At 36.0% G+C, this 14,708-nt stretch overlaps 2 protein-coding genes across 6 annotated transcripts in view; both read left to right on the top strand.

Moving 5' to 3' along the window:
- Window positions 1-14,708, top strand: part of DIAPH2 (diaphanous related formin 2) — a 922,276-nt gene that overhangs the window by 191,386 nt on the left and 716,182 nt on the right. For all 5 annotated transcript variants that reach the window (XM_054677168.2, XM_054677165.2, XM_054677169.2 and 2 more), the window contains one exon: window positions 4,753-4,892. In XM_054677168.2, the coding sequence (XP_054533143.1) occupies window positions 4,753-4,892 (140 nt within the window). The remainder of the gene's footprint in view (window positions 1-4,752; window positions 4,893-14,708) is intronic.
- On the top strand, window positions 6,092-9,137 carry RPA4 (replication protein A4). The gene has a single exon (XM_063804900.1). The coding sequence runs from the start codon at window positions 7,467-7,469 to the stop codon at window positions 8,250-8,252; it is 786 nt and encodes a 261-aa protein (XP_063660970.1). The 5' UTR covers window positions 6,092-7,466; the 3' UTR covers window positions 8,253-9,137.

Consider the following 14,708-nt stretch of genomic DNA (forward strand, 5'->3'; position numbering starts at 1 on the left):
GAGTTAATGGGTGCAGCACACCAACATGGCACATGTATACATATGTAACAAACCTGCACGTTATGTACATTTACCCTAGAACTTAAAGTATAATAATAAAAAAATTTTTCAATGCAAATTGCATATTAAATTATTTTAAGTTTTATTATAAATTGATTTTAATATATTTTTTATATTTTTTGATACATAAATTACATAACTGTATTACTCTCCCAGTAAGAGATGGCTTTCTTACATAATTGGAGAGAAGCCATCTAAAGGTTCTGCAATATATAGCATTCTCTGTTCAAACCAAATATACCGCTATCAGAATAAATAAATAGATTCACTTGGATAGGGCACTTATTTTGTGTTTCCCTTTCCTCCTTGAACTCAAGGAACTGATGGTGATGAAAATGGCATTTTGATTTCTTATGTTTGAAAGTTATAGGAGCCTCTCCAAGAACAACAGTATGAACCTTTGTAGATATAATCCCAAATATGTTAATCTATAGCATTATATTTTCAGAGAACATGATGATAGATAAGAAACTTATTTGATTAAAATAGCCAAAGAAATGGACTTCATTAGGGTTTGTAAATCATGGTCAATAACACTAACAAAATTACTGTTTCCATGAAAATATTGCCCATCCTATTTGAAGATGACATCCCTGATACTAATTGCTATCTATGTGCATGCTGTAGCTGAAAAGACCTGTGTACAATCAATAGTTCTGTCGAGTGTCTGCAGCAAGATACCTTTACAGCTAAGAACCATAAAGCCTTTTCTCAAGTTGTAAGTAAGTCTGTTTTTACATTAAAAAATGACAGACCATGCTCAGACTAAGTCCATCTAAACTCAGAAGTGATTATCTCCACTGCAAACTAGAAGTGTTCTTTCTTAGAATATTGCTTCTCTGCTGTTGATTTTAACATTTCATATCAGAGCAAGGGGAATCTGTGACTATTAAACTGGCCCAAACTACCTTTTGATTATTTGTGTACTGTCTTAAAATAATACAAGCCCAGTCACATTGACTAGTATCTCCATCCTAATGATTTTCAAATTAAGGAATGGCTTCAAATTAGGAAAGCTCTTTGTTCACCTAGGTTTGGAATAGCATGATGTATGCTAATTGCTAACTTTGTCTGCATTATTTTTTAAAGATCAAATGGGCACAGTGGTAATTTTCATTAATCTCATACAGAGCAGCTAATTAAAATTTCCATTATTACCCATCCATTATCTAGTTGTTTCCTTTGTTCAGTATCAGAACAGGATGTTAATAAGCCATTCTTGTATTACAGCCCTATTAAGTATTATGAGAATTAATGTATTGCACCATTTTGTTTTTAGGTGATTTTTAAAATATTATCTTGCACCATATTGATTATACTGAAAGTACTTTGACACCTTGACATTTTGTAATAGAGATTTCAGAATTAAATACTTGTTGCTTTAACGTTTTATTCAATATTGAGCAAAAGTAGTATATAGTAGAGACAGGAGCTATCCAAGGACCAGAATATTTGTTTTAGTCTCATACTCTTACTGATTATGTGAACTTAGGCAATTACTTGGATTCCTCATTTTTGTAATGAGGATATTAGAAGGACTGATCTTTAAGGGCCAGTCCAGCCTTAGCTTGCTATCATATTTTCATAATTTTCAAATATGAACTTATGTTAAAATCTCAAAGTCCTTCTAAGCTTGGTAAAAAGCATCTGTTCTATAAAGTTATATATTCTCTGTCATGCTCTAGTAGATTGTTTGCTTCCATTCCTTATAACCAGAGAGGATCCTAAATTTTATAATTTAAGCTTGTTTCTAAGACTTGGGTGGGGAGTGAGCCACAAAGTGATGGGCTGGCTCACTTGTCCACAAGGAGTACCTCGGCCATAACCATATGTCCCAATTAGACTAATCCTGTAGGGAATCAATTAGAAAAAGGGAACCAACATTTTCTCAGTAGATTATTCTGTGTCCATGAGATGCCCAATATAAAATACCTCTGAGCTGTCCTCAGCATGCCATAGTGTCTCAGTTTACCTGTTCTATATTCAGCATCTCTGAATATATTATAACTGAAAGTCTCAGAACTATAATATTCTGAAGCAAAACTAAGCTTAGAATCTTCAGCATGTTGAAACTCATCACTCATCTACCCTTTTGTTTATTCTCTATCCATCCATCCACCCAACCATCCATCCATTCATTCATTCAGGAAATATGTAGTGAATGCTTACTTAAGCACTGTCTTAAGATCTGAGGATATAGTGGTGAACAAGGCAGGCAAGAATCCTGTCATAAGAGCTTATGTTTTAGCACAGAAGACAGTAAACAACTAAATTACAAAAATAAATTTTCATAGAGGTAATACTGTAAATGATATTTAAAATGGTGTTGCGATGATAACTAGAATGTGGGGTGGGGAGAAGACTATGGAGCTGAGATTAAAATGATGGGAGCCAGCAATGGAGAGGTTGGGATAAGGGCCTTCAAGGCAGAGAAAACTGCAAAATACAAAGGTCACGCAACAGGGTTAAATTCCATATACAATCCTCTAGGGGAAGATTAGTGGTGCCTTTTTATATATTAATTTAAAAATAACTTTGAGGATTATATGAAAGTGGTATGTGACTACAGACTTGAAAATTTTAATTCCTTTTACTAGTAGTTTTCAGACTGGCACATGTAGTAAATAGATCCCTTGTTACTGATGAACTTTGTGTTGTTGTAGAAAGTGAGTTGGCCGAGCAAAAATAAAACTATAATTTTGAATTTGCAAAATTATGCTTTAAATATTTACTTGCTATTATTCCTTGTGAAATAATAGATGGATAAGGAAGTTACAGGAATATGGACATGATCTCTCGGTGATGGTTTTACTTACTGTGCCATTTAGGTGATGATGATTCATCCAGTATACTTTTTTATTTGTGGAGGAGACGGAGTCTTGCTCTGTGGCTCAGGCTGGAGTGCTGTGGCGGGATCTCAGCTCACTGCAACCTCCACCTCCCAGGTTCAAGCTATTCTCGTGTCTTAGCCTCCCGAGTTGCTGGGATTACAGGCATGTGCCTCCATGCCAGCTAATTTTTGTATTTTTAGTAGAGATGGAGTTTCACCACATTGGCCAGGCTGATTTCGAACCCCTGACCTCAAGTGTTCCACCCGCCTCAGCCTCCCAAAGTGCTGGGATTCTAGGCATGAGCCACCGTCCCCGGCCCATCCAGTATATTTTTAACGTCTACTGTGTCTCATAACGAAGCAAGAAATACCAAGTCAGTGGCCATTATACAAAATATGGGAGCTCAAAGTATGAAATCGTATTCCTTGTTCTGCAGTTATTATGGAGAAGTTCAATAATAACACACTTTTATTGAGGCTCAGTAAATTCATGACCTGTGTTAGTTATGTGGCATAGATGGAGTTCCCAATGTAGAAGTGAGACAGACACAAATAATGACCTCTACCACAATATTTTAAGTGCTATAATAATTATAATATTGCCACAGCGCTAAGGGAATAGAGTTCCCCTATATGTTATAAGCCTTTATCAGACTTTAAAAATTTAGCATCTAATGGGATTTTTGAAATTCAGAAATTAAGAATGATTAACACTTTCTACATTGAGGAGGCATTCTCAATAAAAACCCAAATAGTGTGAAATCATAGGGAACTCATTTCTCATTATTAACATTTTTTAATGTCATATCCTCTAATGGTAATACCTCTACCCAATGGGGAAAAATTCCTTTCCTTATGATCTCCTTATAATATTTCCTATGATAGTATATCCTTATGATGTTATTTTATAGTAAGTATCCTTAGATGCTTAGCAGAAACTGAGTGTAATTTTTATGAACCTGTAAAATGGGACTCAAGCTTGGAGTCTTAATTCAGGGATATACATTTACAGTATAGGAAAGGGGCAATTATGATTAGGTACGTCTAGAATGTGAAACTATCAGTTGTTAGTATAGTGAATGTGTTGACAATGTTTTCCTCCCAGCCTTTTCCCTGAACTACTTATATAGTTATAGCAAGATGATGAAGTTAAGGAGCTGTGATGAGATGAGTTCTAGAAACAACTCCATCTATATTGAAAGTTAAGTTAAAAACTAGTCACTATCAGATAAATGTATTTAATGACTTTTTAAGATTAATCTACAACCTGAGAGTACCAGAAAGGAATAATTGGGAACTGGTGAATGCTTTCAACTGATTTGATTAATTAACATGCTAATTGGAGACTATATTGTTTTACATTTTAATAACTGTTTTCACTTATTTTTTTTAGAAAGGCTGATACTCTGATATCTTTCAATAGATTTGGGTTATGTATAATGGTATATATTAAATTTTATTTGCTGGATTTTGTGGAATTGAATATACATATCTTAACTAGGAAAATTAATAAGATGATTTTTGAATGCTTATCCTCTGGGTTAAGGAGGACTAGCTAATATTAATTCTAATGCCTGAATTGTAAATTTAAGCACCCCTGTCAATGACACTTTATGTAATTCAAGTTCATGTTCTATTCAGGTCATGAGCACCAGCACTGTAATTTTTTTTTTAAATGAGGTTGAGGAAAATGTTGAGATATATACAGCACAATTTTACCATATCAATTCTGTGTTCAAGAATTTTTAAGTGTGTAGCACTCTGCACACATTTTTATATAACAAAATAAATATTCTATGCATTATTTTACTTAAAATTTTTTTGAAACATTGTCTAAAATGGTCTCTTTGTTTATTTTATAGGGTGGGCTGAAAAACAGCAAACATGAATGCACCCTGTCTTCACAAGAATATGTTCATGAATTACGATCGGGTATATCAGATGAGAAACTTCTTAATTGCCTAGAATCCCTCAGGGTTTCTTTGACCAGCAATCCGGTCAGGTAAGTCGTTCTTATCATTTCGGTATGATTCATACAATTTGTAGTGCATATAATTGTTTGGGAATATAATAAGTTTTGTTATTTAAACCTCAAGATTTCCTGACTAAAAATCTGATGTTAATAAAACAGCAGCATCTGATTGTGAAGTCGTAAACTTTTAAAAATATATTTAGTTAGTTGGATCTCTAGTAATGTACAATTTTAAGAATACAAATGTTAACATAGAGCCAGAAGTTAAATATCCACATTTACATGGAAATCTATTTGTGGGATCAGATAATTATTATATATTTATTTATAAAGCAAATTAAGTATATTTGCTCCATGATTTTATTCTTTTTTTTGTGTGTGTGAGACGGAGTCTTGCTCTGTTGCCCAGGCTGGAGTGCAGTGGCACGATCTTGGCTCACTGCAACCTCTGCCTCCCAGGTTCAAGCAATTCTTCTACCTCAGCCTCCTGAGTAGCTGGGACTACAGGCGTGAACCATCATGCCTGGCTGATGTTTGTATTTTCAGTAGGGAAGGGGTTTCACCATATTGGCCAGGCTGGTCTCGAACTCTTGATCTCGTGATCCACCTGCCTTGGTCTTCTAAAGTGCTGGGATTACAGGCGTGAGCCACCGCGCCTGGCCGATTTTATTCTTTTAAAACTTGAAAGGTATATATAACTTTATGTTCTTCTATAAGTTTTAGATATACTCTTCACATATTTCTGTAATTTTGAGATAGCAAAAAGTGAATTATTTTAACCAGTAAAAGAAGTGAGAGCATTAATAAACTTCTCAAAACTCTACTAATTTAGGCTATTAACTAACTACAAAGGATTGTTAGGAGGTTACTTGCCAATGGTGGATTCCAGTAACTGTGGTTCCTTTATTAAGCCTTTAAATCAATAACACCCAAAATAAAATGTTTTATAAAGAAAAATAAAATTTCAATAAAATATCAAAACATTCTTGGCCGGGCGTGGGGGCTCACACCTATAATCCCTGCACTTCAGGGGGCTGAGGCAAGTGGATCGCTTGAGTCCAGGAGTTCGAGACCAGCCTGGCCAACATGGTGAAACCCCGTCTCTACCAAAAATACAAAAAAGTCAGCCAGATGTGGTGATGTGCGCCTGTGGTCCCAGGTATTCACGAGGCTGAGGTGGGAGGATCACCTCAGCCCGGGAGGTGGAGGTTGCCGTGAGCCCATATCCCGCCACTGCACTCCAACCTGGGAGACAGAGCGAGACCCTGTCTCCAAAAAAAAAAAAAACAAAAAACAAAAATCCGGGATCTATTTGTGTAACTACTAGAATCTTAAGTTCAGAATTTACTCCATAAGAGTATATAAAAAGCTTACTGTGATTTTATCCATGTTTTTCCTAATATATAATAGGTCTAAGTCTTGTACTTTTCTGTCCTGTCCACAGAGCCTTGAAAATAATTTAGAGCTCAGTCATTCAGTTTGGATTTATGTATAAATTGAAATATATTAATTACTTATTTATAGTGTACTTGGCAAAATGCCCAGAAAATTACAATTTTAAAACAACAAAAAATTTTTTAAAAGCCAGTGTTAAGATGTGACTTATCTTAGAGTATGATAATCATTGAAAGACGATTGTCTTGCCATTTCTTCCAAAATGCTCCTAGGTTTTTGTTTTTTGTTTTTTTTTTGAGACGGAGTTTTGTTCTTGTCACCGAGGCTGGAGTGCAGTGGTGCTGTCTCGGTTCACTGCAACCTCTGCCTCCTGGGTTCAAGCGATTCTCCTGCCTCAGCCTCCCGAGTAGCTGGGATTACAAGCATGCACCACCACGCCTGGCTAATTTTAGTATTTTTAGTAGAGACGGGGTTTCACCACGTTGGCAGGCTAGTCTCGAACTCCTGACCTCAAGTAATCAACCTGCCTCAGCCTCCCAAAGTTCTGGGATTACAGGCGTGAGCCACTGCGCCCGGCCTGATGCTCCTAGTTTTAATGGTTTGAATGAACAGGGGACGTGAGTTCTTGAGAACAGTAACTACGGTGGTGCATTTCCCCCCCCTGCACGTAACGTACAGCACTCTACCGTTTTGCCAAGCACTTTGTGCTCCTAAAATTTCTGTTGCATTGTTGTTTGAATGAATGAATAAATGAGTCTTTTAAAAGTAATTGTAGAAGTTGCAGCATTAAGAAATAAAGAGGGGGGCTAGTAAAAATGCATTTTTATAGAGATGTTGGGAAAGGCTTGCTTGAAATTACACGTGGGACTTTTACTAGATAGGCGCTTTGACCAGCTAAGCAACAGGGCTCCCCTCGTGTGGGACTTTTAGAATGTAGCAACCACTGACACACAGGGAAGGATTATGCGATCAGGTGAGAAGGTGGCCGACCCTGACTGGCTGGAAGCAGATGCATTCTGGTAGTTGATTGGTCCACAGGTAGCGTGACGCTTGTCACGTCCTCAGCCTCCCAGCATTCAATCGTAGCCTTTCGGACAGCTGGAAGCCTTCTGTGGAGAGCTCGAAGCCTTCTGTGGAGAACTCAAAGCCGTCCGTGGAGCCCCAGATGAGCCAAAGCCCACCTTCTCTTCAGCCCGAGCTGTCTTGAAGATGAGTAAGAGTGGGTTTGGGAGCTATGGCAGCATTTCTGCTGCTGATGGAGCGAGTGGAGGCAGTGACCAACAGTGTGAGAGAGATGCAACTCCTGCTATGAAGACCCAAAGACCTAAGGTCCGAATTCAGGACGTTGTACCGTGTAATGTGAACCAGCTTCTCAGCTCTACTGTGTTTGACCCTGTGTTCAAGGTTAGGGGAATTATAGTTTCCCAGGTCTCCATCGTGGGGGTAATCAGAGGGGCAGAGAAGGCTTCAAATCACATTTGTTACAAAATTGATGATATGACCGCGAAACCAATCGAGGCCCGACAGTGGTTTGGTAGAGAGAAAGTCAAGCAGGTGACTCCATTGTCAGTCGGAGTATATGTCAAAGTGTTTGGTATCCTCAAATGTCCCACGGGAACAAAGAGCCTTGAGGTATTGAAAATTCATGTCCTAGAGGACATGAACGAGTTCACTGTGCATATTCTGGAAACGGTCAATGCACACATGATGCTGGATAAAGCCCGTCGTGATACCACTGTAGAAAGTGTGCCTGTGTCTCCATCAGAAGTGAATGATGCTGGGGATAACGATGAGAGTCACCGCAATTTCATCCAGGACGAAGTGCTGCGTTTGATTCATGAGTGTCCTCATCAGGAAGGGAAGAGCATCCATGAGCTCCGGGCTCAGCTCTGCGACCTTAGCGTCAAGGCCATCAAGGAAGCGATTGATTATCTGACCGTTGAGGGCCACATCTATCCCACTGTGGATCGGGAGCATTTTAAGTCTGCTGATTGAGGCAGGGAAAACATCCTTTCATCTTTCGAAGACCCTTGCATCCAGCTGTGAGTAATTTTGACCTGTTGACTTTTTAGGAAGTAGGACTAAAAAAAAAATCTCAAGTGGCATTCTTTGTCAACTCGCTGCTTTTCTAACTACTTTGAACTTTTCGGATTTTCTGTACTTGAAGCTCAGAGAGAGATGGTGATGGATAAATTGACAACTCTGTAGGATTTACTAGCAAGCTAATGGAAACATGATGATTTTCGGGGAAGAAAAACTACAGAAAATGTAGAAATTTATTATTTAATTGTGTTGGAGCTTCTTTTTCCAAAAGAAAAACTAGTTGCAGTCAGGGAGCCAGCGAAAAGACAAAAAAAAAAAAAAAAAAAAAAAAAAAAAGTCTTGCTTGTTTTTGTTAGACTTATTTTCCGTGTTTGGATTTAGCTTATTATAATGATATTGTTATCTCTTGCTCAATATAGTATTTAGTATTTGATTAATTCAAATGAGCTGAAGATATTAATTTGTGAATTCTAATGCTCAGTTCAAACATTTATGTGTGATTTGCTCTTATTACTATGAATTTGTTTTCTTAAAATAAGATTATACTATGTTTAAATAAACCATTTTTGCCAGGTTATCTTTGAAATTTTTTAAAATGTGGTGAAGTTCAATGATTATTTCATATATGATGTGGTATTTGGATGAAATTACAATTTATTGTAGTTGTAAATGGATGCCAGAGTTTCTGTAAGTTTGATGTGCTGGTGTATTATTTATTTTACTAAATGCTCTGTTTTATGTATAAAAAGGTAATTTTTAGGACGTTAGGGAAACAACTCATAGGAATATGAAACTTACTGAGTTTAACACAAATTTATTCAAATGTTTTATTAAAGTAGTTTTACAAAATCTTAACTTTCCTGTGTGATTTTTTTTTTCTAAGTACATTTGAAAAAGCCTTTTTGTTTTATATCCTTGAGGATTAATAGTTTCACTTATCCAGAATTTTTTCTTTTCTATATATAAAATACCCAGAACATATGCTATAGCCTAGTTCTAACAATACATTTTAGTGTAGATTATATAAATTATGTGAGACTTTTAAATAATTGACCATTAACGAAAGCCCTCAGTTACCTATACACTGAAGATGGTGTCTTTCAAGATGCTAATTTTTTTACATTAGAGGAAATAAAAAATATATACTTTTTACTGAATATATATTTTATATATGTATATTCATATATAATATACAAATAGAAGAACATTATTTGTCAAATTGAATCATGAAAACTGCAACAAAAAAAAAATCTCTTAAATGGAACATTGCCAGTACTCCGTACTTTCAGGAAAACTTTCAGAAAATGGCCTGTGTCAGTGGCCATTAGAAAAACCACCAATTCTTGCTTAAGCTTTGTGATGCATATTTTTCTTCCCCTTGAAAGTAAAGAAATTGTAAATGGCACTCTTGAAAAGCACAGATGAATAACATACTATAAACCTGTTACTTAAATTATCAGACATTTTGAAAATTCTGGTCTTCATAAACCTAAAATATTTGGAACCACTTTTTGTTGAAAAAGGTTACCTGTCCTAGGGAAAATCATACTGGGGGAGAGGCAACAAGGGGCATATATACTTGGAATTGTGGAGCTGAAACAGTCTAGCAGATACAATATTCTTTTGTGACATTAAAATCTGATATTTATGAGTATAATTATAGGTCACTCCCATAATTGCTTGAGCTGATTCAGCTGGCCAGTGGATGCGTAGCCACTTGTTTTTCCTATACTAGGAGCATGCCTCCAGAAGGAGGGGGAAAACTCTTTTTTTTTTGTTTGGGAGGCCAAACTGCTTTTGTCCCTGCAAACTGATACACTGAGATATGTACACCTGAATTTAAGGCAGAAGACCAACCTCTCTCCCATCCTGTGAGGGGAAATGTCCTCTATCTGTGTTCGTTGGGGTTTTTTTAGGCTTTTAAAATTACTCCTCCCAACGCTTATTCTTCTGAATGGAATCATGTGCTTTAGTGGATTCTGCTGCAGGTAAGAGATAGCAGTGGAAAAATAGTAAGTAGGTCTAGATATAATGTCAGTGGAAATAAAAGACTTTTAGGCAGAAAATCACTGGATTGTTTTATACATGTATATTTAGTCCATGTTAAAGGTAGCAGATTTTTAAAGTTCATTTTGAACACCCACCTGGCATGCATACTTTTTCAATTTTGTTTAGACTGGGAATGACTTGGCTAATATCCCCTTTCTCCAAGGTCCTGCCCTGATAGTTAGCCACACCTTTTGAGGATAAGATACAAATCCTGGGGACATACTATTGACTATTTTGGGCAGGGACATTTAAGCCTGAGGAACCTGAAAAACATAATTGATGATTATAATCCACCCAAGGTTTTTTCCTATGGCTCACAGGCTTATGAAATGTATGTATTTATATTGAGGTTGATTCTAAATTAACTATGAATAAATATATTTGAAAGTGTTTTCAAGGCCAATATAATAATCTTACTATGGTCATAATTATTAGTGATCATTTTGTTACTTTTACCTACTAAATTTAGTAATATTTGGAGTAGAAGCTGAAAAACATAAGTTCTTATATTTTTTCAATTTCTGTTTACTTTTTATAACAGCAATTTAAAAAATGTAACTAGCAAGAATTATGTTTGTTCCTGAAACCTTTATTGAGTTCCTACTATATGCATTTAAGTGTTAACTTTAATTTTGATAAGCTTAAATTTTATTGACTTCTGAAATGCTTATTAAAGATAGTAATAGTTAACAGTTTAACATTTATTTAGTATTTATAATCTCCCAAGTACTGTTCTAAGAGTGGGAGTTGTGTGTATGTGTTGTGCGTGTGTGTATGTGTGTGTGTGTATGTGTATGTATGATCCCTGTGATGCGTAGATTTACGTTTTCAGCTCAGACCTCTCTGTTTCTCTCTCTTTTTTTTTTTTTGAGACAGAGTCTTGCTCTTGTTGCCCAGGCTGGAGTGCAATGTCACAATCTCGGCTCACTGCAACCTCTGCCTCCCAGGTTCAAGTGATTCTCCTGCCTCAGCCTCCTGACTAGCTGGGATTACAGGTGCCCGCCACCATGCCTGGCTAATTTTTATATTTTTAGTAAAGACGGGGTTTCGCCATGTTGGCCAGGCTGGTCTCAAACTCCTGACCTCGTGATCCGCCTGCCTCGGCCTCCCAGAGTGCTGGGATTACAAGTGTGAGCCACCCACCTGGCCAGACCTCTCTTTTGAAATTGATACTCCATCTCCAAATGTCTTATTGGATGACATATAGGCATTTTTAATACATTAAAAAATAATGAAAAATTATGTGTGATATGTGTTTTTTATATATATATACACGCAGATATATATATCTATATATGTACACACAGATACATATATCTATATATATACACACAGATATATATATCTATATATATACACAGATATATATATCTATATATATAACCATGTATATACAGATATATATATATCTGTGTATATATTAGTATGTATATGGCATTTACTACCCCTGTGCAATGTTTTAAGACCTTTAAATGTACATATACAATCAGGATAACAGTATTGTTCGTATTTTGTAGATGAACTTGAGGCTCAGAGAGGTTAAGTAATTTGCGCCATATTAAAGTTGCATGCCCAGCAAGTGTCAGTGTTAAGATTTAAACCCAGGCTTTGTATCTCTAGAGCCTAGGCCTTTAACAACTGGTTTGTACAGTGTCACAATAAGGAAAGTCTATTAAAATAGTATTCTTTCACTGTTGTTAGTATTCTTTCACTGTCATCACATACTGAATATTTTGACTTTCTTTCATTAATATTTGTCTGATTTAAATGAAAAAGAAACTATGAAAACTTTCAGCAAATGTATAGAAGATAATATAAAAACACCTTTGTACTCATCTATCAGCTTAAGAGACAAAACATTATTTTTTGCTGTGGTAGAGAACTTAGTTGAATAACTTGGGAGTTTTTTTATGATATCGTAATACCATTTGGGCCTATATTTTCATTGATTTAAAAGATCGTCTGAAATTCTACATTTTCTCTAAATCTATGCATGTAGTTTTTGCAATATAATATCTTAAGAATATATATCAGTGTATTGAAAAGCCTATTTTTTTTTTTCTGATCACATAGCTGTGTGTAAATTGGGACTTCTTTGCCCTGTCCATTGTGGATGATACTTCTAGTAATTCTAACACCATCTCTATGATATTTATTCCAATTTGCCATCATGAGATGAATTACGAAAACAATTTTTTAACATTAAGAGTTAATTTCCTTTGGTAATACCTTAAATTGGAGAAGTTCAATAAATAGCACTTAATATTATGTGGTTTGTTTTTACATATCACATGGATAATCCTACAAAGGAATAACAAAACTAAATTCCCCTTGTCCATATGGGGCTTATATATATGGAGCTTACATTCCAGTACAGGAATTCAGACAATTTTTTTAAAGGTGTACATCAAATATCAGGTTGTAATATGAGCTGAGGAGGAGATGTTGCTATTTTATATTAGATGATCAGTGAAAGCCTCCCTGACTTTAATGACATTTGCACAGAGGTCTAAAGGAAGTATGGCAGTGACCTATGTTCACTGGAGGAGTAATGTTGTTAGAAACGGAAAACAGCAACAGCGAATACCAAAGATGGGAGCATGCTTGGCATGTTCTAGGAATGTCAAGGAGGCTAGCATGCTGGAAGCAGATAATGTAGAGCCTTATTGACCATTCAAAGGACTTTGGCTTTTACTTTGAGTGAGCTGGGACACTGTTAGAGAGTTTTGAGGAATGGAATGGCATGAGATGACCTACATTTTTAAAGGATAGCCCTGGGTGGAAGCAGGGAGAACATGTTGTACATTACTCAGGCAGAAGGTGCCACTGGCCGCAGAGGTTTCTAGCTGGTGAAGTGACACCCCAGGATCCTGTGACAATATGATAAATCATTCTAGTTCTTGATCACTCCTCTGTGGTGACCTTGGTCCAGTCAATGGACCTCTTTGGTCCTCAGTTTCTTCATATATAAATGGGATTGGAGCCTTCCAGCTCTAAGCCTCTGTGTTCTGTATTTTCTTTTGCTTAGTTTTAATCCTCTTACCTTTGCTATTGGAACTAGATTAGTGTTTAGGTATTATTTTGAAGAGTGAGAAGAATGTTCCTCTATAAGGCTAGAGGATTTCCTAATGTTTCATTATTTTTTGTATTTATAAATGTATTTAACCACCCCCAGACAGATATTTATAATTTCCTTTAAATACGGATGAAAGCAGTTCCTAAAACTCTGTTGCATAACTGTTTTTGAAACCTGGTGTTCATTAGAACCCACACCGTTGTCCTCTCGTGGGTAATTCTCCTCCCTACCACAGTTTTAATTGGTTTCTTTTTGTTCAGCCCCTCGTAAAATTTAAAAATATATATAAATAAGTGTACACACACACACATACGTATACATACTAACAGTTTTACCAAACATCCTCAAAGCAGTCATTTTGGAATATTAAGTGGGGTCATGAATTTCAAATTCACATGGTATTTAATCACTCAGGTGATAAAGGCTCTAAGAAAGTCATTTTGGTATATTATTTTCTGCTAAAGCAAATACTTAAAAATCCCTTTTATAAGCCCTCATTAACTGGTCCTATCTCAGATCACTCTGTTACTGTACATTTCCCTCAACATTTATTTTTTACTATATACATTTACCTGTGTCTGTTTATACTCTGTAATAGTTTCATGCATGCATGTCTGTTTTTCTCATTTAGATTTTAGTCTCCTCTGAGGAAGGGACCCTCTTACCCTCTTATTTGTCTCGTGGTGGCTGGTACTGTGTAATTTATATATACTAATGTGTGATTTGATGTAGTTATTGACCCACCATCAATAAAAACCTATGCTTCTCCACCAGTGGGAATGAATTTGCATTAATCTGGCACTATTTTGTGGCCATGCATTTTTAGCTGTAATCAGAAAAAGAATGAAGCTAACTTCTTCCACATAAGAATGAAACCTTGGTTTGAATCATATTCACAATCCACAGACAACATAGCATGCTTTACACAATAGCCTTGTTACAGTTGCATGGTGAATTAATGAAATTGAATGTTTACAACTCTATTTAACACTCTAAAAATCCATGTGCTTTGACTATAAAGTAAATCCCAATCTGCCATCACAAATTGCATTAGACTTTGCACATACCATGGTCTATGTGTGATTTAGAATGAGGACTCTGTTATTTAGAGATTTTTGTTCATATCTCTTTACTAAAGTTTATGAAAGGAAGCAGTGCCTGCTGAGAAATGACCAATGAGTTTGGACAGTTTTATTCCCAGCCAATTCATTGCAAGATGTATAGGTATTTGGCAATACATTTTATGAAGATCCAAAGAAATACATAGCAATAGATCATTGTCA

Source organism: Pan troglodytes, chromosome X (genome assembly GCF_028858775.2).
Source record: "Pan troglodytes isolate AG18354 chromosome X, NHGRI_mPanTro3-v2.0_pri, whole genome shotgun sequence".
Lineage (NCBI taxonomy): Eukaryota > Metazoa > Chordata > Mammalia > Primates > Hominidae > Pan > Pan troglodytes.

Bases quoted from the DNA above. Each gene is read 5' to 3' on its own strand.
- RPA4 (XM_063804900.1), top strand. From the start codon at position 7,467: ATGAGTAAGAGTGGGTTTGGGAGCTATGGCAGCATTTCTGCTGCTGAT.